General features: G+C 37.6%; 3 protein-coding genes across 6 annotated transcripts; 2 read left to right on the top strand and 1 right to left on the bottom strand.

Annotated features, from left to right (window-relative positions):
- Positions 1-2983: 2983 nt before the first annotated feature.
- LOC111493275 (PH, RCC1 and FYVE domains-containing protein 1) lies at positions 2984-10583 on the top strand. The gene is made up of 9 exons (XM_023142921.1): positions 2984-3403; positions 3780-3866; positions 5065-5154; positions 5239-5325; positions 5421-5615; positions 5735-7774; positions 8870-9016; positions 9127-9518; positions 10352-10583. The coding sequence occupies exons 1-9, from the start codon at positions 3353-3355 to the stop codon at positions 10470-10472; spliced, it is 3210 nt and encodes a 1069-aa protein (XP_022998689.1). The 5' UTR covers positions 2984-3352; the 3' UTR covers positions 10473-10583.
- Positions 10584-12180: 1597 nt separating this feature from the next.
- Positions 12181-17381, top strand: LOC111492607 (vinorine synthase-like). Of its 3 annotated transcripts, XM_023141968.1 has the most exons (3): positions 12181-12870; positions 16009-16164; positions 16741-17381. In XM_023141968.1, the coding sequence occupies exons 1-3, from the start codon at positions 12222-12224 to the stop codon at positions 17265-17267; spliced, it is 1332 nt and encodes a 443-aa protein (XP_022997736.1). In that variant the 5' UTR covers positions 12181-12221; the 3' UTR covers positions 17268-17381. The 3 variants fall into 3 exon arrangements, with proteins under 3 accessions (XP_022997736.1, XP_022997738.1, XP_022997739.1); XM_023141970.1 differs by lacking the exons at positions 16009-16164; positions 16741-17381 and adding an exon at positions 13993-14652 and having other exon boundaries at positions 12181-13026; XM_023141971.1 differs by lacking the exon at positions 12181-12870 and having other exon boundaries at positions 15351-16164.
- Positions 17382-18017: 636 nt separating this feature from the next.
- On the bottom strand, positions 18018-21682 carry LOC111492609 (bifunctional protein FolD 2). 2 transcript variants are annotated; one of them, XM_023141976.1, is made up of 5 exons: positions 21381-21682; positions 21075-21258; positions 20529-20686; positions 20231-20443; positions 18018-18408 (listed from the first exon to the last, which is right to left on the bottom strand). In XM_023141976.1, the coding sequence occupies exons 1-5, from the start codon at positions 21492-21494 to the stop codon at positions 18178-18180; spliced, it is 900 nt and encodes a 299-aa protein (XP_022997744.1). In that variant the 5' UTR covers positions 21495-21682; the 3' UTR covers positions 18018-18177. The 2 variants fall into 2 exon arrangements, with proteins under 2 accessions (XP_022997744.1, XP_022997743.1); XM_023141975.1 differs by lacking the exon at positions 18018-18408 and adding an exon at positions 20025-20064 and having other exon boundaries at positions 20160-20443; positions 21381-21617.
- Between the last annotated feature and the right edge of the window lie 1815 nt (positions 21683-23497).

The following is a 23497-nucleotide window of genomic DNA, read 5'->3' on the forward strand; positions in this document are numbered from 1 at the left end:
AACAGAGACACAAGCAAAAATAGATCCGATTAGAATTTAATGATCCCGAAATTTAAAGATGATTTATTAAAAAATAATGTTTTGGGAGTTGGTCAAAACAATAAAGCTCCTCCAAAGTACTAATGACAAGATTTCTCATTCATGCAGCTAAGCTCAACACTCAATAATTGTAGGGAAAAAAAATTGTGATCGGACCTTCAACGACTTTTTTAAAAAATTAATTTTTTAACAATCCATCCCCTTTGGGGCTAGCGTCCTTACTGACACACCGCTTCGTGTTTGCCCCTTTGGAGAATAGCAAGAAAGCTGACACATCGTCCGGTGTCTGACTCTGATATCATTTGTAACGGCCCAGATCAATCGCTAGCAGATATTGTCATGTTTGGGCTTTCCGTTTCAGGCTCTCCTTAAAGGCTTTAAAATGCGTCTGCTACGGAAGGTTTCCACGCCCTTATAAAATGGTGTTTTTTTTATGAGTCATATTATCTCAAATAATTAAATTTTTTAATAATAATTAGATAAAGTTAATTATTATTATTATTAATGTGGTAGGAAATACTAATTTGGTAAATTGATTGATTTAATGATTGAAAAAAAAAGTAATTATCTGGTCAAATAATATCAAAATTAAAATAAAAATTATTTTTCTGCCAATTCTTATCTTTAAATAATATGAAAGGACGAAATTATTTTGAGTTATTTTATTTCACTCTATGCCTTTGGATTTTTGCATTTAATTGTATTTCCATCCTTTTACCAAATAATAGATATTGGTGGGAATTATTGTTCAATTATTTCTAATAATAAAAATTGTTTTTTTGGAAAAAAATAATATTTTAATAAGACGTGTTTAATAATAAGTTACGTGTTTAAAAATTTTATTTAAATAATTGTCGTAGTATTGGAGAGAAATGTTTAATCAATTAATGGACATTTTTTGTGACACCCGAGTAAAGGAGGGGTACCTAATGAATCGAAACCACTATCAATAAGGTACACTTTCATTTTAGGTGACTCTTGTGAAGGGTGTTTCGTTCTCCTCCCCACCAATGTGGGATATCACAATCCACCCCCTTCAGGGCCCAGCGTCCTCGCTTGCACTCGTTCCTTTCTCTAATCAATGTGAGACCACCACCAAATCTACCCCCTTTGGGGCTCAGCGTCTTTACTGACACACCGTCTTATATCTACCCCTCCAAGGAACAACCTTCTCGCTGACACATCGCCCTGTGTCTGACTCTTTTGGGCTTTCCCTCTTAGGCTTCCCCTCAAGGCTTTAAAACGCGACTTTCAGGGAAAGGTTTTCACACGCTTTTAAAGTTATAAAGGTGTTTCATTCTCCTCCCCAACCAATGTGGGATATCACAGTAATAAGTAATATGACCACGCCGTAGGGAATGTCGCACCCATTAGAATAATTGTAACCGCCCAAGCGCACCATTAGCAGATATTGGCTTTTGCTCAAAGTTTTTTAAAACGCGAGGTTTCCACACTTTTAACCGTAGAATCTCATAATCCACCATCTCAAAGCCCAGCATCTTTACTGTCACTCGTTCCTCTCTCTAATTAACGTGGGATCTCGTAATAATGATGGGAGAAAAGGCGTAACCCTAACCGTAGAATTTGGTCGAAGAAAGGAACACAAAGAGATAAGATGTGGGGTTGGGAAAATCTTAATGGGTTACATGGTTTGTCCATTGATGGTTGAACAAAATTTTGTAATGTATACATTCCCATGAACACTTCTACATATAATGTTCCAAAACACATGTTCTATAATTATACACTTCCAAACACAAACCCATCCCTTTGCCATCTTCAAAAAGGGGTTTTAGCTTCTTCTGCCCCGCATTTTTTCTAAACACCAATTTATTTGAATTCGAGCGATATGATTTAAGGGAGAAGAACGTGATCTACAAAATAAGAGAAATCTATATATTGACGACGTTTTTTCATAGGGTCCAAAGCTTAAGTTAGTTAGAAGGAATTTCCACATACCCTATGAAGCTAGCACGATCCACGACCAAGATTTAGAATCATATGGCCTTGATATTCTCCTAACCAACACGAGTTCGTTCCGGATCCTTTATGCTTACTTACGTGGAGGTCACCCAATTATGTGACGGATTATTATACTTTAGAATTTGACTAAAATTTAAATATATTTTTTTAAGTATAAAAAGAAAAAGAAAAATGAAATAAATAGTAAAATAATGTTGGGTGTGAATTAATGTATGGGCATAATTATTAATTGTATTCTCAAATCAATTGGCCAACTCATCCAATAAAGTTGCCATATTTAGAAACAACAAAAGGAAAGTTTATTTAATTATTTTCTTTTGAAAAGACAACAAAGGAAAGTTATTAATTGTTCCGTTTTCATTTTTTAATAAATATATTTAAACATCTTTAAAAATTTTAAATTTTATATATTTAATTATTAGACATTTTTAAAAATTTAAGAATTTATTTGACGGACCTTATAAAATTAGACCCAAACGAACACTATTTGTGACTCTTAGATTGAGAATACAATCGACCCAAACTCACCTCTTCCAATTTTCTTGGGGGTCGGGGCTTTTTTGTATTTTCGTTTGCCTTTTACTGGTTTTTTTAAATTTTTTATAAATGAATTTTTTTAATAGATAAAATGGTATAAATTGATATATTTTGTGAATAAATTCACATTTTTTTTAATTTTTACATTTTTTTCTTTCAATAAAAATAAAATTGAAAAAAAAAGAGAGGAGAAAAGGACAAACGGCACGTGGATATATGACTTTAAATAGTTTTATTTTTATTATTATTTATAACTAAAATTAAAAATAAAAAAATTGCATGTAATGTGCTGTACACGTGCAGTTGGAGTTTCAGTCATTTTTATTTTCCCTTTTTAATATTTTAATTTTATATTACTAAATCCTTTTTCCCTATTTTTTTTTTATAAATATAGTAATAATAAATAAATAAACGCTGCCTTCCCTTCTTTCTCTTCTTCTTCCACTCTGCACAAATAACGAAGTGAACAAACTTCCCAAGGCGGCTCCACAGATTCATTCATTCATTGATTCATTCATTCCTCACAAATTTAGGCACAGAAAAACAAACCCATTTCTTTAATTCACTTAAATTTCTTCTTTGATCAAACAAAAACAGAACCCCATTTCTTCTTATCACTCTGTTGCTTTGTTTTGCGTTTGCTTAGCAAAAGAAGCAATATCTTCTCCTGCCTTAGTTTCATTTCAACACGTTTGTACTCTAAAACTTTGTTTTCTTTATTGTTTGTGAGCCGAGGAATTTTCTCCCTGAGATACTCTTTTCTTGCATGGAAACTGTTTGTTAAAAGGTCTAAATGGGTGAAGAATCTTTGTCAATGCTCCTCCATGACAGAGCTGTGGAGCAGGTATGTTTTCCTTTGTTGTATTGGCTTTCTTCCATTTCTCCTTTGATATATGATTTTCAACCCTTTTGTTTTGTGAGGTTTTTTCTCTTGTTGAATTGATTCTTGAAGACTTGAACATGGTTCAGTTCATTTCTCTTTTCAAGTGATGAAATGGGAGTGAACTTTGGGGTGTGAAGTTGTAGGAGCTCATGGGCTCATTTGATGTACATTAGTCTATGCTCTAAAAGGAAATTTCCTACTATATCTATAGCCATGCCATTTGCCAAGTTTTATTTTGAGGAGTTTTGATAAAGTGTAGAGAAAACCATCTTAAGTTTTAGTGTTATAAAGGTATCAGGACTATCAAATTTGCAGAAGGTAATGTTTTGTTTTGCAGGCAATTCTGTCTATGAAGAAGGGTGCTTACCTTTTGAAGTCTAGGCGTAGAGGCAAACCCAAATTTTGTCCTTTCAGGCTTTCCATGGTAAGAATATACAACGTAGATTAGTTGGAGTATGTGGAAACTGGTTTTGATATCCAAATAACGATATGCAACATGTAGAATGCTTTTATGTGAAATGTGAAATGAGTGGGGTGGCAGGACATGTAATAGCCCAAACCCACCGCTAATAGATATTGTTCGCTTTGGCCTATTACGTATTGCTGTTAGCATCACTATTTAGAACGCGTTTCCTAGGGAGAGGTTTCCACACCCTTATAAAGAAAGTTTTGATCCCCTCTCCAACTGATGTGGGATCTCACAATCCACCCTCTTGGGGACCTAGCGTCCTCGTTGGCACACCTCCCAATGTATGGCTCTGATACCATTTGTAATAGCCCAAACTCACTGCTAGCAGATCTTGTCCGCGTTGTCCCATTATGTATCGCAGTCAGCCTCACAGTTTTAAAACACGTCTTCTAGGAAGAGGTTTCCACACCCTTATAAAGAACGTTTCGTTCCTCCCTCCAATCAATGTGAGATCTCACAATCCCCACCCCCTTGGGGACCCAGCGTCCTCGCTGGCACACCTCCTGGTGTCTGGCTTTGATACTAATTGTAACAGTTCAAACTTACCGCTAGCAGATATTGTGCACTTTGGCCCATTATGTATAGCCGTCAGCCTCACAGTTTTAAAACGCATCTCTTAGAGAGAGGTTTTCACACTCTTATAAAAATGTTCCATTCCTCTCCCCAACCGTTGTGAGATCTCACACGTCTGTTTTCCTTTCAAAACTGATGAGCTGCCATCCAGGAATCTACAAAAGCAGTTGAAAAATTATGTGAGATTGCAACAGTGTCTTAACTCTGTCAAAATCATCATCTGGTTCATTAAGTTTCTGACACCTCGTGATCGTTTATACAGTAAATTGTTGTTGATATTTTATTCTATCATCATAGTTTCTTGCGCCATGTTATATTTTTAATGGCACTGAACAAACCACTCTCCATGGTTAATGAACTTGTCTGATTTCTCTGTTTTCTAGACCTTGTGTTGCTAAAAATTTTGGTTCGGTGTATTTTAGTAGTGATCGATAAACCTGCCTCTTTGTCACCTAGGACCCACCTTATTTAAAAAAATGAGTTCCCTTTTTTAAGGTTTTTATCTGCTGCTAAAGTAAAATGAGTTAGCTATTTTCTTTATACTTAACGGTGAAATCAAACTTTATTTTCTTGATTTCAGGATGAGAAATTCTTAGTTTGGTATTCTGGAAACGAGGAAAAGCAACTTCGATTAAGCTCAGTAATGAAAATTATTCCAGGAAAGATGTCAGTAAGTATAAAAATACCAATGCCTCTTAACATGTGCATTTGCAACCCTTTGCTCCTTACATTCAAATGAATGCTATTGAATCAGCCAAGTCTTGTAAACCAACTTCAACCCACAAAGAAGCCTGAATCCTTTTCGCTAATTTACGCTAACGGCGAGCGTTCACTTGATCTGGTAAAGCTTGTTCGTTGCTATTATAGGCTTTGTTGTTTGAGATTTTAGCTGGTAAAGATGGCATTGATAGATTTCTTTTGTCATCTTTTGTGCAGACATGTAAGGACAAAGCACAAGCAGATTGTTGGATTTTGGGGTTAAAATCTACAATATCAAGGAATTACCATCCAAGGCCATTAGCTAGTTTAAGGGATCATAGAGGAATTGTATCTTGTGCCAATAGTCCTGCTGGGTTTGTTAGAAGAAAGTACAATCTTGGACTTCTGGAGGACAGTACAGACTTCCCACAGGTTTTAGTCCTTACTATAATCAATATGTAACTTTTTCATGAGATGTTTGAGTACTCATTTTAAGAGTTTATGTATTGTTTTCTGTGGTGCACTTCAACTAAAATGTACTATGCTTGAAGGTACGCAGCTTGTGTGGCAGTCCTACTCTTTCACTTTCGGAACGATGCCTATCTCATGGCTTATCTCATTCCTTTGATAGCTTCTATCCGTCGGATGGACAGAGTGAAGGCGATATCTCTGCTCGAGTTACTCCGCTTATTGAACCTGATGCACTTAAGAGGGGATCATTGGACGAAACAGTTCATGGAAAGAATGTGCTCAGTAGACTTGTCGTACCTGTTCATACATCTCCACGTATCGAAAAGAACAATAGTCTGAAAGATGTCATGATCTGGGGAGAAGGTATAGAAGGTGGGCTGATAGGTGGTGGAATTGAAAGGTCTGCTAGCCAGAAAGGAATGCTTGTGGATGCATTGTTACCAAAACTTTTAGAGTCTACTATGATGTTGGACGTGCAAAGAATATCGTTAGGAGGAAAACACGCAGCCGTGGTTACGAAACACGGTGAAGTCTTCTGTTGGGGTGAAGGGAAGGGGGGTAGACTTGGACATAAGATTAATATGGACTTAGACCAACCGAAACTAGTCGACTCGCTTAATGGGATCTCAGCTAAATCTGTTGCATGTGGTGAGTATCAGACATGTGCTTTTACAAATGGTGGAGAAGTTTATACATGGGGTGACAGTAGGTTTGGTGCTGATTTTGAATGTGAGCAGAAGGTAAGAAGTCCATGGCTGCCACAACAACTTTCTGGTCCTTTGAATGGCATAAGCATATCGAATCTCGCTTGTGGAGAATGGCATACTGCAGTTGTTTCAGCATGCGGGCGGTTATTTACGTATGGTGATGGAACATTTGGAGCTCTTGGACATGGGAATCTCATAAGCTTGTCCCAGCCAAAAGAGGTCGAATCTTTAAACGGTTTGTGGGTAAAATCTGTGGCATGTGGATCATGGCATACAGCTGCTATTGTTGATATCATGATTGACCGTTTCAAGTTCGAGAGTTCGGTTGGGAAACTATTTACATGGGGTGATGGTGATAAAGGGAGGCTAGGCCATGCTGACAATGAGCGTAAGCTCTTACCAACGTGTGTCGCCCCACTTGTTGATTCTAACTTTGTTCAAGTTTCTTGTGGACGAATGTTGACCGTTGGGCTCACGAATCTTGGTAGAGTTTACACAATGGGAAGCTCCATACATGGGCAACTAGGAAATCCAAGGTCAAGGGATGCATCAGTAGCCTTAGTTGAGGGAGAGCTTAAAGAAGAGTTTGTTAATGCCATAGCTTCTGGTTCCTATCATGTCGCTGCGGTAACGACAAGCGGACGTGTCTATACGTGGGGGAAGGGTGCATACGGACAATTAGGATTGGGCGATTCGGATGATAGAAATTTGCCTACTTTTGTTGAAGCTCTAGGAGAGCAGCAGGTAGAAAGTATAGCCTGTGGATCAAATGTCACAGCGGCTATCTGTTTGCATAGATCTATCACTTCAAGTGACCAATCTGCTTGTTATGGATGTAAATTGCCTTTTGGGTTTACAAGAAAGAAGCATAATTGCTATCACTGTGGTCTCTCTTTCTGCAGAATGTGTAGCAGTAAGAAGACTATGAACGCTGCTTTGGCTCCCAGTCGAACCAAAGCTTTTCGAGTTTGTGATCCGTGCTTCAACAATTTACAACGACATAGGACGAAGAATTCATTGGTGCAACAGAAAGCATCTGCTTTTGAAAGAGTAGACAAGAAAAGTATGAGTTCTAAGCATGGTCAGCTGCTGTCACCTACAAAACAAAACATTGATGAAATGCAGTCTCATTGGAAATTCATAAACCATGGCGAAAACCGAGAGTATTTTGAACAACTTTCTTTTTCGACCAGTGGAATACCGAGCTGGGGGCAAGTTTCTTGTCCAGCTTCATTTAAAACATGCAGTAGAGAGAACATGAAAACTCTTATTCCTCCTCCATCTCAAACTCAAACATCTGTTAATGCTTTAGTTCATCTGAAGTTGCCTAATTCGGGTGCCATCGGTATTGAGAGATTTGTGTATGGATCCAGTGAGAAACTAAGTGAAGAAGTTCAGAGGCTAAGAGCTGAGGTATTCGTACACTTCCCATCTTACAACGTTGCTGTAATTATGTCCTTGGCCTGTATGTGTGTATTGCAGATATTATGTGTAACGTCCCAAGCTCACCGCTAGCAGATATTGTTCTTTTTGGGCTTTCCCTCAAGGTTTTTAAAACGCATCTGCTAGGGGGAGGTCTCCACACAGATTGTGAGATCTCACATAGATTGGGGAGGAGAACAAAACATTCTTTATAAAGGTATGGAATCCTCTTCCTAGCAGACGCGTTTAATAACCTTAAGGGGAAGCCTGAAAGGAAAGCCCAAGGAGGACAATATCTGCTAGTGATGGGATTGGACTGTTACATGATGTATCCGGCTTGTAATCTGCTCATTCCATTTCTATTATTTCAGATTCAATTCATACCTTGACAATGCATGTTTGTTCTTCTTACACATACTGATTTATAAAACATTAAGCTGACCAAGTTTCTTCCTTGAGCTGACTGCCATTAGTCTTCATTCATTATCTTGTGATTCAAAACTTTTACTCAATATTTTGATTTGAGAGTACTTATGTAAGATCTCACATCGGTTGGGGAGGAGAACGAAGCATTCTTATAGGGTGTGGAACCTCTCTCTAGCAGACGCATTTTAAAAAACCTTGATAGAAAGCTCGAAAGGAAAAGTTCAAAGAGGATTAATATCTGCTAGTGGTGGGCTTGAACCGTTATAAATGGTATCAGAGCCGAACACCGGGCGATGTGCTAGCGAGGAGACTGAGCCTCGAAGGGGGTGGACATGAAGCGGTGTGCCAGCAAGGATGCTGGGTAGGGAGGGTGGATTGCGGGTCCCACATCGATTGGAGAAGGGAACGAGTGACAGGGTGTGGAAATCTCTCCCTAGCAAATGTGTTTTAAAAACCTTGAGGGAAAGCCCGAAAGGTAAAGTTCAAAGAGAACAATATTTGCTAGCTGTGGGCTTGGGGCGTTATAACTTAAAAGATCTCTTCCAACTTTCTGTTGGAGTTAAAACTTATTTTCAATTATTCAACTTGTTTCTGTTGGATTGTGTTTCAATTCTGTCAATGTATGAACGAGTTTATAACCAAATTGTTACATCCTTTAAGGTGAAGAGCCTCGAACTACAATGTCACGATAGAGACGAGAAGATGCAGAAATGTGGACAAAAGATAGAAGAAGCTTGGTCTGTTGCAAGGGAGGAAGCAGCCAAATGCAAGGCAGCAAAGGAGGTCATAAAAGCTTTGGCACTAAGGGTAATCTCTTACATTTCTTTCTTTATCAACTTTCAAACACGGTTCATGCTATAACCACTCGTTTTCGAGATGATGATCTGATCGAAGTAGAACTGCTACTGTTGTTACAGCTTCAGACAATGTCGGAGAACGTTGTCGGTCGACGAGATGCAAAAGATGAAGTTGATGCAAATAAACCACATGTTACACCAGTTCACTCCCCCTCTGCTGCAATTTGTTTACCCCCTGAGGTTCAACTGCCCAAAGACAGACTAATAGGTGATAGTTTATACAACTCTCCCATTGTCTTCTCCAATACATTCAAATCGTTGTATGGGAGACAAGCATTCCGATACGTTACTAAGTCGACGGATCCAGGTTCAAACACTGACCGAACATCTTCGAAAAATGAAACTGCAAATTGTTTGAAAGATGAATGGATAAAACAGTATGAACCTGGTGTATATATTACATTTACAAGTCTACCAGGTGGACACAAGGGACTCAAGAGAGTGAGATTCAGGTATTCTTCACTTATCCATTTCACCTTCAAATTTATGCTTCACTTGCAAGTGTATGCACTTCAATGCCTAAAATGATTAGTTCATATTGTGAGATTCCACGTCAGATGGAGAGGAGAACGAAACATTTTTTATAAGGGTTTGAAAACTTTTCTCTAAACGCGTTTTTGAAATTTTGAGGGGAAACCTGAAAGGGAAAGCCCAAATAAGATAATATCTGTTAGTGGTGGGATTTTGTTGTTACAAATGGTATCAGAGTTAGGGTGGTATGTCAGTGAGGACGTTGGACCCTCAAGGGGAGTGGATTGTGAGATCCTACATCAGTTGGAGAGGGTAATGAAACACTTTTTATAAGAGTGTGGAAACTTTTCCTTACCAGACGCGTTTTAAAACTATGAGGCTGACGGCAATATGTATCGGGCCAAAGCGGACAATATCTGCTAGCGGTGGGCTTAGGTTGTTACAAATGGTATTAGAGCCAGACAACAGGTGGTGTGCCAGCGAGGATACTGAGCTCTCAAGAGGGGTAGATTGTGAGATCCCACATTGGTTGGAGAGGGAAACGAAACACTCCTTATTAGAGTGTAGAAACCTCTCCCTAACGGTCGTGTTTTAAAATCGAGAGGCTGAAGACAATATATAACGGGCCAAAGCGAACAATTTCGGCTAGCAGTGGGCTTGAGTTGTTACACATGTCTTCTTATTATTAGCATGGTTGGATGTTCTTTGTATGTTTTGTTATCTAATATTTTGATGGGTGTTCGTTTTATTGCATTGGAAATTTTTTCGCGTTATTGAAGTAACTTAACGTAGTTATTTGATATTGTGTTTGCAGTCGAAGAAGATTTTCGGAGAGGGAAGCGGAGAAGTGGTGGGAAGAGAATCAAGTTATAGTATACCAAAAGTATGGCATTGAAGGATATACCAATTCAAATCATAGCCACATAGAGGACTAAAATAATTCATACTTTTTTCTGAGTTTTTCCACCGTAAATGAACGCTAAGGAATATTTGTAACAGCCCAAGCTCACCGTTAGTAGATATTGACCGTTTCGGCCATTACGTATTGTCGTCAGTCTCACTATTTTAATAATGCGTTTACTAGGGAGAGATTTCTACACTCTTATAAGTAATACTTCGTTCCCTCTCCAACCAATGTGGGATTTTTAGTACCACAGATTCTTTAATAAATGATTTGTTTACGATCTAACTAAAGTCCCTAAAATGATAGACATATTAACTTGACTATGCTATAAAAGTCATTTTTACTCGTAATAATGTTAAATTTTATAATGTTATTAGACAATATCCAACTGAAATTGAATGGCCACCTTACCATAATGATAATAAGAAGCATATGATTTCATTATTAGAAGATTTGAGTTATCATTTCCTATTGAAAGTGACACTTTTTTTCTTTGCCACACAACTAAAGGTACTCAAAGCCATAGGTATCCACAGAAAGGGATTGGTCACAATGCTGCTACCAATTATCATCCACAATACCACATATAAATTATTGGTGTAAGCTCAGTCAACGTCAATATCACAACGTCGATAAAAAGAAATAATTAGGGATATATGGGGTTGGTTTGACCCCATTTTCAACTTGTCGGTAGAGGTGGTGAAATTTCAATCAAATTCCGTGTGAAGCTTGTTAGACGAACACGACTCTCCACAATGGTATGATATTGTCCACTTTGAGCATAAGCTCTCATGGCTTTCCTTTGGGCTTCCCAAAAGGCCTCATACCAATGAAGTTAGTATTCCTCACTTATAAACCCATGATCATTCTCGATCATTCCCTAAATTAGCCGATATGGGACTTTCATCATCCAACACCTCCCCTCGAACAAAGCACGCCTCCCCTTAATCGAGGCTGAGTCTTAGTCATTTTTGACTGCCTTCGTACCTTCGAGGAGGCTTGACTCCAATTTAAGGATTTTCCAATCTATTGGCACGGCTAAGTTTAGGGCATGACTCTGATACCATGTTAGACGAACACGACTCTCCACAATGGTATGATATTGTCCACTTTGAGCATAAGCTCTCATGGCTTTGCTTTGGGCTTCCCAAAAGGCCTCATCCCAATGGAGAGTGTATTCTTAGATTATAAACCCATGACCATTCCCTAAATTAACCGATGTGGGACTTTCATCATCCAACACCTCCCCTCGAACAAAGCACGCCTCCCCTTAATCGAGGCTCGACTCCTTTGGAGTCTTAGTCATTTTTGACTGCCTTCGTACCTTCGAGGAGGCTTGACTCCAATTTAAGGATTTTCCAATCTATTGGCACGGCTAAGTTTAGGGCATGACTCTGATACCATGTTAGACGAACACGACTCTCCACAATGGTATGATATTGTCCACTTTGAGCATAAGCTCTCATGGCTTTGCTTTGGGCTTCCCAAAAGGCCTCATCCCAATGGAGAGTGTATTCTTAGATTATAAACCCATGACCATTCCCTAAATTAACTGATGTGGTACTTTCATCATCCAACAAAGCTGACAACGAATAGGTTGGTAATTTCTTAGATTTGATAATTTGTTCCTCAATTTATCGGTAGAGGTGGTAGGAGTAAGACGATTAATTATTTTCTTGAATGGAATAAATTTGCAATGAAATGAAATGTGACAAGGAGCCTTATCTCGACTTTAAATATGCTTTTACTCAGTAACAGAGCTACAAACACATTCACAAAAATGGTTGAGCTTGAAATGGTGTGCAAAGAAACCATCAAGCCCCCGTCTTCAACCCCATCAGAGCTTAGAAATCACCCCCTCTGCTTGTTTGATCAACAAGCCCCTGACCTTTATATAATGCTTCTCTATTTCTATGACAACGGCAACACCGTCGACTCCGGCGGCCTGAAGGACAGCCTCTCAAAGGCCTTGACTGTCTACTATCCTTTCGCCGGCCGCCTCCAAAAGGGTGGCAACTCCATTGACTGCAACGACATGGGCGCCATGTATTCAGAGGGAAAGCTCCGGTGTCCCATGTCGGAAGTTATGAACAACAAGCTGCAACACGACCAGATTTTGAAGCTGGTTTGTTTAGATCATGACACAAATGGAAATGACACAGACCCAAGATTCAATCCTTTGTTGTCCGTTCAGTTGTTCCATTTTGAATGTGGAGGAGCAATGATGTCTGTGTCTTGCTATCACAAAGTGGCGGATTTGGCCTCCTTGACTAACTTCGTGAATGATTGGGCTTCCATTGCTCGTAGCTCCGGCGGCGGCATGCTGCCTGCAGTCACTCCTCTGTTCAACGCGGCCAGTTTTTTCCGGCCGGAATTGGACGCCGGCGGTAATCCATCTGGGGATGAAGGTTCTGAAGCAAAGGGAGGAGGTAAAAAGGTTTGTATGAAGAGATTGGTGTTTGAGGGCTCGAAGATTGAGGCTCTTAAAGCTATGGTTTCTGAGAAAGTGGAAAATCCAACTCGTGTTCAGATTGTCACTGCCTTCATCTACAAAGCTGCTCTTTCTGCTAAAATTTCAGTCACAGGTGCGTTATGGATCATCTTTCAATCATTAAGAATCTACTAAAGGTTGATATTGTCCACTTTAAGCAATAAAAGCTCTCTCATTTTTTACTTCCCCAAAAGGGGTAGTTGACGGTACTAAATGTTGATATTGTCCACTTTGAGCATAAGCTCTCATGTTTTGTTTTTAGGTTTTTCAAAAGACCTCGTACCCATAGAGATTATTCTTTACTTATAAACTCAGGATCATTCTCTAAATTAGCCAATGTGCGACTCCATCCCAACAATCCTCCTCTCAAACAAAGTACACTATACAACCTCTTCTAAGGCCTATGGAACCCTCAAATAGTCTCTCCTTAATTGATGTTCGACGCTTAGTCACTTTTGACTACACATTTGAGGTTCACAACTTCTTTGTTCGACACTTGACGATTTTATTGACACGACTCAGTTAAGGGTATGACTATGATACTATGTTAGAAATCACAACTCTCAACAATAGCATAATATTGTCCACTCTTGTTGAGATATGATTCAAAGTATTCAAAAAGATATGATGAAGAGTACTTGAGATATGATTCAAATATTCAAACTACCAAGATTTTAGGAGATTTTAGGAGATTGTCAGTAGATTTGAATTTTTCTAGATTTCGAGATTTACTATTTCTAGTATAGTGTATAAGCTATAAATACGAGAATGGTGTAACCCTCTAAGCATTGAGTCAGTAGACAAATAATAAAGCACTACATCTATTCTATCTATTCTTATCTCTTTCACTATCCCTTTTTTCCAACAACTTTGAGCGCTCTAATGACTTTGCTTTTGGTTTCCCCAAAAGCCTCATATTCCCTCAATTAGCTGGCGTGAGACTCTCTCCCAACAATCCTCAACAATAAATAGATATAGGAAAACACTTGGAATATTTATCTCTCTATACATTCGATCACTTTTGTGCTAATTTTTTGTGCTAATTTCTTCGACAAAAAAGGCAATTGGCCGACGACGAGTCTACTGCAAGCGGTCAACATCCGAGGCCGAATGGAGCCAGCATTGGGAGAGAAATTAATAGGGAACATACTCTCATTCTTCATTGCATCATCAACCTCGGAGGAAGGGAGGGAAATGGAGCTATGGAATTTAGTGGTAGACATGAAGAGAAGCTTTGAAGAGTTCTGCAGGGAGTTCCCAAAGAACTGCAGAGCGGAAGAATGGAGTTGGCTTTACAAATTACATGCCAAAGAGAAAATGGAGAGGTTGGGGAGTGCAGGAGGGGATCATGTTGTGTATCATTGTAGTAGCTGGTGCAACTTTCCACTGTACGAGGGAGATTTTGGATGGGGGAAACCTATATGGATTACTGTTCCAGATTTTGACACCAAAAATCTGATTATATTGATGGATGCAAGAGATGGCGAGGGAGTTGAAGCGATGGTGAGCTTGGAGGAGGAGGAAATGGCTGTGTTTCAGCAAAATCAACAGCTTCTCTCCTTTTGTGACCTAAGAACCTAGCTGCTAGCTGCTACCCATCCCAACCTCATAGCAACCATAATTGTTAAGTGTATCGAGTATGGGTTGTTGTGCCCTTAACCAATCCAACACCATAATGAACAAGAAAAATACTATTTTAAAATGCGTGTTTTAGATCTCACGGTCTGAGGGTTTTCTTAGAGAGTTTTAAAATGCGTGTTTTGTTTCCCTCTCTAACCGAGGTGAGATCTCTTCAACCTTAATTTACACAGATTCTCTAATAGAGTATTTGTTTATGATCCAACATAAAATTTATTAGATGTGAGATATTATTTTTCTAATCATTGCAAAACAACACTGCTCGAAAGTGACTCCTTGTTTTCCTTGTCATATAATTAAGCATATTCAAAGCAATACGCATCCACGTAAGGGGATGGGTCGATGCTACCAATTAACGTCCACACACCAATGTGGTACTGTTTGTGATAAAAATAAAAAATAAAAAATTAACTCTCATGAGGATTGTATTGTGATTTTTGCTTATGATACCCAATTGATTAACACAGTTTTGAAAAGTTTACATCCCTTAATTTATATCTAACCCCAACAACTCCAACAAAGGATTACTTGCTACATTTATTATTATTATTTATTTTTTTAAGCATAATAAAATAATAAAATAATAAAAATAATATAAAAATAATAACGTGAGCCAGGTATATTTTTTTAATTTATTATTATTTTGAAATATATAATAGAATGCAAAAATAAATCACGTGAATTTTTTTCTTAATTTAAATAATATATTATCTAATATTATATATAATTAAAAAATTTAAAAATAATCAAAATTGCTCGACTTTAAATAATGCACCATAACTCAGAAACAGAGCTTCAAACGTACTCACAAAAATGGTTGAGCTTGAAATTGTGTGTAAAGAAACCATCAAGCCCTCGTCTTCAACCCCATCGGAGCTTAGAAATTACCCCCTCTGCTTGCTTGATCAACATGCCCCTTACATGTCTATAATGCTTCTCTATTTCTACGACGGCGGCAACACCGTCCACTCCGGCGGCCTGAAGGACGGCCTCTCAAAGGCCTTGACGGTCTACTACCCTTTTGCCGGCCGCCTCCAAAAGGGTGGCAACTTCATCGACTGCAACGACATGGGCGCCATGTATTTAGAAGGAAAGCTCCGGTGCCCCATGTCGGAATTTATGAACAAGCTGCAACGCGACGAGGTTTTGAAATTGGTTCGTTTAGAACATGACACGAATGGAAAGGACACAGACCCAACATTGAATCCTTTGTTGTCTGTTCAGTTGTTCCATTTTGAATGTGGAGGAACAATGATGTCTGTGGTTTTCTCTCATAAAGTGGCGGATTTGGCGTCATTGGCTCAGTTTGTGAATGATTGGGCTTCTATTGCCCGTAGCTCCGGCGGTGGTATGCTGCTGGAAGTCAATCCTCTGTTCAATGCGGCTAGTTTTTTCCGGCCGGAATTGGACGCCGGCGGTTACCCATCTGTGGAGGAAGGTAAAAAGGTTTGTTTGAAGAGATTGGTGTTTGAGGGCTCGAAGATTGAAGCTCTTAAAGCTATGGTTTCTGAGAAAGTGGAAAATCCAAGTCGTGTTCAGGTGCTCACTGCCTTCGTCTACAAAGCTGCTCTTTCTGCTAAAATTTCAGTCAAAGGTGCGTTAAAACTCAAACCGTAATATCATGTACCAATACAATGCATCTTTTTCGATGACTCAATCATAAAAATTTTAAAGTCAAGCATGTTGGACTGTCCTAAAGGTTGATCTTGTCTACTTTGAGCATAAACTACGATAGCTTTGCTTTTGGTTTCTCCAAAATGCCTTATACTAACGGAGATGTATTCCTTACTTATAAACCTATGATCGGACTTCAATCCAACCATCTTTTCATTGAACAAAGTACACTATAGAGTCTCTTCCTCTTAGGCCTATAGAGCCCTCAAACAGCCTCCCCTTAATTGAGGCTCGACACTTAGAGTCACTTTTGACTACACATTCGAGGTTCACAACTTCTTTGTTCAACACTTGAGGAAGATTTTATCAACATAGCTAAGTTAAGGGCATGACTCTAATTTCAAAATGTCTTAGTACTAAAAGACAGTATTTTGATCATTCCCTAAATTATAGCCAATGTGGAAGTTCCTCCCAACAATCTTCAACACTAAATAGATCATTATTATCTCTCGATACACATTCGATAACTTTTGTGCTAATTTCTTGGACAAAAAAGGCCATTGGCCGACGATGTCGAGTCTACTACAGGTGGTGAACATCCGGGGGCGAATGGAGCCACCATTGGAAGAGAAATTAATAGGGAACATAGTCACATTCTTCATTGCATCATCAGCCAAGGAGGAGGAGGGGAGGGAAATGGAGGTATGGAAGATAGTGGGAGACATGAAGAGAAGCCTTGAAGAGTTCTGCAGGGAGCTCCCAAAGAAGTGCAGGGCGGAAGAATGGAATGGGCTTTACAAATTGCATGCCAAACAGAAGATGGATAGGCTGATAAGTGGAGGATGGAATCATGCCGTGTACTGTTGCAGTAGCTGGTGCAGATTTCCACTGTATGATGCAGATTTTGGATGGGGGAAACCTATGTGGATTACTGTTCCAGATTTTGACTCCAAAAATCTGATTTTGTTGATGGATGCAAGAGATGGGGAGGGAGTTGAAGCCATTGTGAGATTGGAGGAGGAGGAAATGGCTGTGTTTCAGCAAAATCAAGAGCTTCTCTCCTTTTGTGACCTAATAACTTAGCTCTCATACCAATTTCTCATTCCAAATGGAATTTCTACTTTGAACGAACGATTGTTAAGAAGTATTAATATCCGTTTCAATATTTGGGTTATAAGTCCAACCCTAGAAATCATTGAGGCGGACTTCATATTACTCTTGGAAATAAAGTCAAATGTCATCCCACCCTCATACCATCCATAATTGTTGGTGGTATTTAAAAAACTCGATCACTCCAAAAATTCAATCAATACAATTCAAGTTTGGGTTGAGAAAAATTTATAAATTGAACTAGTTCATGAACTCTTATCAACCTAGATTGAATTAATCAAATCAACTCAAATTTATATATATATATATATATATATATATATATATATATATATATATATATATATTTCATAATTATTTTTTAATTATTTATCATCCAACAACTTTGTGAAAAAAAAAATTATTTTAAATATTTGGAGGTTAATTTTCAAAATATATATCAACAAACATAAATTAAATTAAATATTTAAAAATAAATAAATAAACATTTTATGAACTAATACTAAAAAAAAATATGAATAAATAACTAAAAAAAAATGTGAATAAATAACTTAAATTGAATCAACCAACCTAAAAAAAGTTATAATTGGGTTGGGTTGGTTGGTTGAGTTGCAAAAATCAATTGGGTTAGATCCAAAGTAAGTCGCAACCCGACCGAATCTAATCTAACCTAATCTAAATGTCCCAACCCAACCCATGCCATCAAAATCAACTAATGGTACGTGGCACAAAATAGGTTGAACATTTATTTATAAATTACTAAGAAATTCCCACAAGGATCCATATTAACATTATTCATTCTGATAGATATCCACTCGATTATTAAGGTTTTTATTTTCCCTACTCCTCAAATATGCAAGACCTTAGAAACACAAAAATGATATCACTGTTCGATCACACGCTTAGCCCCATCTAAAGTGTTCCTAAGCAGCATGGCAACAGTCATAGGACCCACACCACCGGGAACAGGAGTTATCCAACCAGCCACTTTACTAGCTTCCTGGAAATCTACATCCCCAACCAACCGGTAGCCCGACTTTCTGGTTGGATCATCAACTGCGTTTGTACCAACATCAATCACTGCAGCACCTGGTTTTATCCAACTGCCCTTGATCTAACATCAACCAACAAAATCAATAAGCTAACAGAATTAATGCTCTCTACTAGCAGATATTACTGGCCTGCAATGGCCGTGCCTGTTTCTTTATAATGAGCAGTATGATTATTGGGTGAACTAGCTGATTCAACACTACGTGGGAGCTAGAGATAGAAGAAGGTAGATAATTGGACAAAGTAAAGTCGAAACACGTAGCAATTATCGACAAAACCCACCATTTTTACTTCCCCCATTTACTCAACTTCACTCAAATCCACATAAGCCATTTCTTCCAAAATCAAGGTTTTTAAGAACTTCCAATTTCAAATATTCCTTTGTAACTTTGTTTACTTAAAACACCCACTCCCAACCAGCATCTGTAGCTGAAACAGGATAAGCATTACCTTTCAAAAATCTTCTTTTGCCTGCTGCAATGGAGTTCAGATCACCACACTTGGTCTCTTTAAAGATTGTTATGATCGCTTTGATCCAAATGGAAGCATTATGATTACTTATGCTACTCAAACTTGGAGGACTTGTGGATATGTGGTGAGTTTAATGCTTGTGCTTAAGTTTCCTCACGGCTTCCTCTCTCCTCCCCTACACCACCAGCCATGTCTTCCCAACAATCTCACCGGTCTTCTTTTCAACCTCCTCATTTCCGATTTTTCTTCCATATCATCCATGAGTTTGAGGTATTTTCGGGTCTAAATATTAGTTGTCAGAAATTGGAACTTTTGGGTGTTGGGTTAGATTCACAGCAAGCTGAGTTCCTCACATCTTCTTTTGGCTGCCAGGTTGGTTACTGACCTTCTACCTATTTGGCACACTGAATTTTTGGGCGCCAATTAATGAAAAAATGGAGAAACGGTGGCACTATTGGAGGGCATCTTATATATCAGGAGGAGGAAGGCACGCCCTTATCCAAAATCACAAAAGCTATAGAGAAGTTGTGTAAGACTTTCCTTTGGAAGGGAGGCATTGACAAAAAGGGTAGCCACCTCCTTAGATGGTCTATTATACAAATCCCTATTGAAGGAGGATTGGCGCGGTTAATTGAACACAACTCTCCACAATGGTATGATATTTGTCCACTTTGAGCATAAGCTCTCATGACTTTGCTTTGGACTTCTCCAAAAGGCCTCATACCAATAGAGATAGTATTCTTTGATTATAAGCCCATGATCATTCCCTAAATTAGCCGATGTGGGACTTTCATCCAACACCTCCCCTCGAACAAAGTACGCCTCCCCTTAATCAAGGCTCGACTCCTTTTCTTTTGGATTCTTAGTCATTTTTTACTATGCCTTCGAGACACGCAATACTTTTATTCAACCTTTGAGGATTCTATTGACATGACTAAGTTTAGGGCATGACTCTGATACCACATTAGATGAACACGATTTCCACGATGGTATGATATTTGTCCACTTTGAGCATAAGCTCTCATGACTTTGCTTTGGGCTTCTCCAAAAGGCCTCATACCAATAGAGATAGTATTCTTTGATTATAAACCCATGATCATTCCCTAAATTAGCCGATGTGGGTCTTTCATCCAACAGGCGCCTTTTGACATTCCCAAGGGGAACATCCTTTTATTGGCCAAATGGATTTAGCGTGTTTATCAAGAAAAGTTTAAATAGGTAAACTTAGGAATCAAAGTCTATATTCTCCAACTTCAGGGATTATATTCCAATTCTAACCCTTTTTTTTTTTTCCAATACTATTCTAGCACCTAAAGCATATTTCATAGCATTGCTTGCTTTCAAGTAAACTTAAACAGATATTCAAATAGAAGTATAGGGAAAGCGAAAACAAGTGATTGTAAAGCCAAGCATACCATTTGTGCCTGTCCTGCAGCAGCAATAACAATGTCAGCTTCGCGGATAACACTTTCTGGATTGACAGAACGGGAATGGACAATCGTCACAGTTGCATCTGCTTTAAGGAGCAGCAATGAAACTGGTAATCCAACGATGTTGCTTCGCCCCATAACAACTGCCTTCTTTCCCCTAATGCTTATTCCACTTCGTGACAGTAGCTCAAGACACCCCTGTGCATAAAACCAAATCTTGAACATTGCTAAATAAGGAGCTATTGCTCTTCCAATTAACAGAAGATTAAACATTTGTTATTGCCTTTGGAGTGCAAGGTAGGAATAAGGGATCTCTGCCTTTCATTGCAAGTTTCCCAATGTTCAGAGGATGAAAGCCATCTACATCCTTCTCAATGTTGATTTCAGATAAAACTTTTTCCTCGTTTATGTGCTTTGGCAAAGGAAGTTGAACCAATATCCCTGTGAAAGCAAAAAAAATTCAAAATTCAAAATTCTAAGCATTAAAATTTTAAACAAATTATTAACAGTAATTTACTCTTAGAACACTAAAAAAGTACTTTTAGGCAATTTGAAGAGTTTTTCAAATGTTCACACATAAACAAGAGTAACTTTGTAAATTTTCTATAAACACCTAAAATGCTCGAAATGCTTCTACAAGCACTAAAGGGGTGCTTGTACTTTAATTAACATTTTTTCACACATCACAAAAATGAATCCAAGTAACGTTTATCTATCAAAGATGCAATTTCACTATGATATTTCAAACACAGTGGATGCTCCATAAAATTTGTAGTGTAGCACTAAAAAATCAAGTAAGCATAAGCATAAAAGCACAGAAGAGATTAACCATGCACTTCAGGATTCGCATTCAACTCATGGATCTTGCTGATCAATTCGGCCTCAGACACTTGCTCAGGAAGATCAAAATCAAAGGACTTGATTCCAACTTCCGCGCAAGCCTTTCGCTTCATGTTCACATAACTCTGCGAATCCTTTCTACTCCCCACAATCACAACCGCCAACCCCGGAACCTTCACAAATCCCACACCATAATGAACAAGAAAAATACTAAAACCAGACAGATATAACGCATAATTTGTCACAATAACAATTCAAAATTCTAAAAACAACGTTCAAGCACAGGAAATTGAACCTTTCCGTATTTCTCAGAGAGTTTTTTCACTTCCTCCGCTATTTCAGATCTAACAGTCTGAGCGATTTGTTTGCCGTCGATTATTGTAGCTTTGTGCTCGGATTCGGACGCCATTATTGCAGGTGACAAGGCGAAAATGCTTATCCCTTCTGAATTGCGACCAGTGACAATGTCTCTCGCAGAAGGTTGTAATGGAAGAGCTGAGATCGAGAAGGATTGATTTTAGACTCGCTGAATCGGCGCAACCATGAAATCGCAGTTGAGGAATCTGATGGGCTTCGATTTGGGCGATGGACTGTGGCTCATGAGAAGTGGATCCGTTTATGAAAATCGCTGTGCATCGTTTGGGCTATTTTCTTTGAGCAAGATTTATTATTTATTTTTAATTATATATATTTTCTTTGTTTTAGTTTCTATTTATTTTATTATATATTAACATTTTTTTAATTTAATTTATTATTATATTTCCATTATTCAATCGTTACCCTAAATTATAAATTTTATTGTAAATAATGGACTTAATTGAAAATTTGTAAATAATAGTGACTAAATTATAATTTTTTTTTTTGCATGTAATATATTTTTTAAGTTTATAATAGATTCATCGTCATTCCTCTCAATATTTAACGCATGATTAAATTATAATTTTTAATTTTTTTTCTATATTTGACCGTAAAATAGATATACCTCACTTTCTGTGAAAATAATTCTAAAATTATTGAAATAAAAACTCGTACTATTACAATATTAAATGTCTCGTTTTAAAATTATTCTTCCTTAAATATTTTTCAAGTTTCATTTAAATCCCTCAAGTTTAAAATAATAAATATATAAAATTTATATTGAAAATGGCATGTATAATATTTATTCCGTTTGATAATGGAAAAATTATTCTGAAAAATTCGGAGAAAGTAAAGAAAAAATTAAAATTTTTGAGAGAATATAGATGCTAATATATTCCCTAAGTAGACCATATTGCAATTTTAATATATAGTTTATGAATTAGAATATGTGTCAAATCACAAGTATATGGAATATTGAAACTTTAATATAAATTTTTATGTTATTATAAAAATAAGCACAATTTTGTAATAAAAAGAATAATTTCTATACCTTATGATTTTAATGTGTATTATGAACTTCGACCATAGAAAAAGATATTAAATATTTATTCATAATAATTTTTGGATAATATTAATATGTAGTTTTTTGAAGCATGAATTATTCTTTCTTCATAGTTCATGATTGATAACTTTAATATACAAAATAATAATAATATTAACAAACAGTTTGCGAGACGAACCCTAATTAGTTTATGTGTGACTCCACGATCCCAAGAACATTATGGTTCTAATAGGATCTTCCTTTTGGTTTCGTCTCGTTCCAACGCTTCGGTTTTTCGTCATGGCTACCTTCATGTTCTCGTAAGCTCGAGCAAGTTTCTCTCCGATAGTTTTACTCGATTCACTACTATCATCATCAAAAACGTGTTGAGCCTTCATAGCTTCTATGTATGCAAAAGAAGAGGGTGAGAGATATTAGAGTAAACATATATCTTTGGCTTCCGTATTTATAGCCGAAGAGATAGAAAAGGTAGCTTTACTTTTTATATAAAACCCTTTATGGTGAGGCCCGCACACACCGTGACTCGGATAAGAATTTTAAAATATTCTTTTTGAGTGGAGGGTGCAGGTGATGTGTCGTGACCGCACTAACTAAGTCGGGAATATTAGGGTTAAATAAGATTAAACATTTGAGTATTAAGAAATTTAAAAATCCAGTATTCAAAAATCCGATTGATCTACGGATAATAATGGGTGTTATGAGACGATTCCGACAATTACACCGCCCTAAGTGAGTCAGGCAACTTCTACATACTTTTTGTCTCTCGTCCTGAACTAGCTGCTGCTTGTGAAGTACGGAAGGTTGATCGATGCTACATGACAATTATCACTCATATGCTTATTTCAACAATTGTGGCCCGATATTTGAAAAATATTTATTTCTATACATTAAAATATTAAAAATTGATCATAATTAACCTAACTCGACTCTAATTTAGCGCGCGTGTGTGTGTGTGTATATATATATATATATATATATATATATATAAAATT

This window comes from Cucurbita maxima, unplaced genomic scaffold (genome assembly GCF_002738345.1).
Source record: "Cucurbita maxima cultivar Rimu unplaced genomic scaffold, Cmax_1.0 Cma_Scf00018, whole genome shotgun sequence".
In the NCBI taxonomy this organism is placed as follows: domain Eukaryota; kingdom Viridiplantae; phylum Streptophyta; class Magnoliopsida; order Cucurbitales; family Cucurbitaceae; genus Cucurbita; species Cucurbita maxima.

What these genes read in the sequence shown, in the direction of transcription:
- LOC111493275 (XM_023142921.1), top strand. Translation starts at nt 3,353, where the DNA reads ATGGGTGAAGAATCTTTGTCAATGCTCCTCCATGACAGAGCTGTGGAG. An exon ending in TTATTCCAGGAAAGATGTCA is followed by an intron (nt 5,155 to 5,238) that starts GTAAGTATAAAA and finishes CTATTGAATCAG; the next exon opens with CCAAGTCTTGTAAACCAACT. An exon ending in CTCAAGAGAGTGAGATTCAG is followed by an intron (nt 9,519 to 10,351) that starts GTATTCTTCACT and finishes TTGTGTTTGCAG; the next exon opens with TCGAAGAAGATTTTCGGAGA.
- LOC111492607 (XM_023141968.1), top strand. Translation starts at nt 12,222, where the DNA reads ATGGTTGAGCTTGAAATGGTGTGCAAAGAAACCATCAAGCCCCCGTCT. An exon ending in TTCTGAAGCAAAGGGAGGAG is followed by an intron (nt 12,871 to 16,008) that starts GTAAAAAGGTTT and finishes CTGTGGAGGAAG; the next exon opens with GTAAAAAGGTTTGTTTGAAG. An exon ending in TGCTAAAATTTCAGTCAAAG is followed by an intron (nt 16,165 to 16,740) that starts GTGCGTTAAAAC and finishes TGGACAAAAAAG; the next exon opens with GCCATTGGCCGACGATGTCG.
- LOC111492609 (XM_023141976.1), bottom strand. Translation starts at nt 21,494, where the DNA reads ATGGCGTCCGAATCCGAGCACAAAGCTACAATAATCGACGGCAAACAA. An exon ending in TGCGAATCCTGAAGTGCATG is followed by an intron (nt 20,687 to 21,074) that starts GTTAATCTCTTC and finishes TTGCTTTCACAG; the next exon opens with GGATATTGGTTCAACTTCCT. An exon ending in CTGCAGGACAGGCACAAATG is followed by an intron (nt 18,409 to 20,230) that starts GTATGCTTGGCT and finishes GGTTGATGTTAG; the next exon opens with ATCAAGGGCAGTTGGATAAA.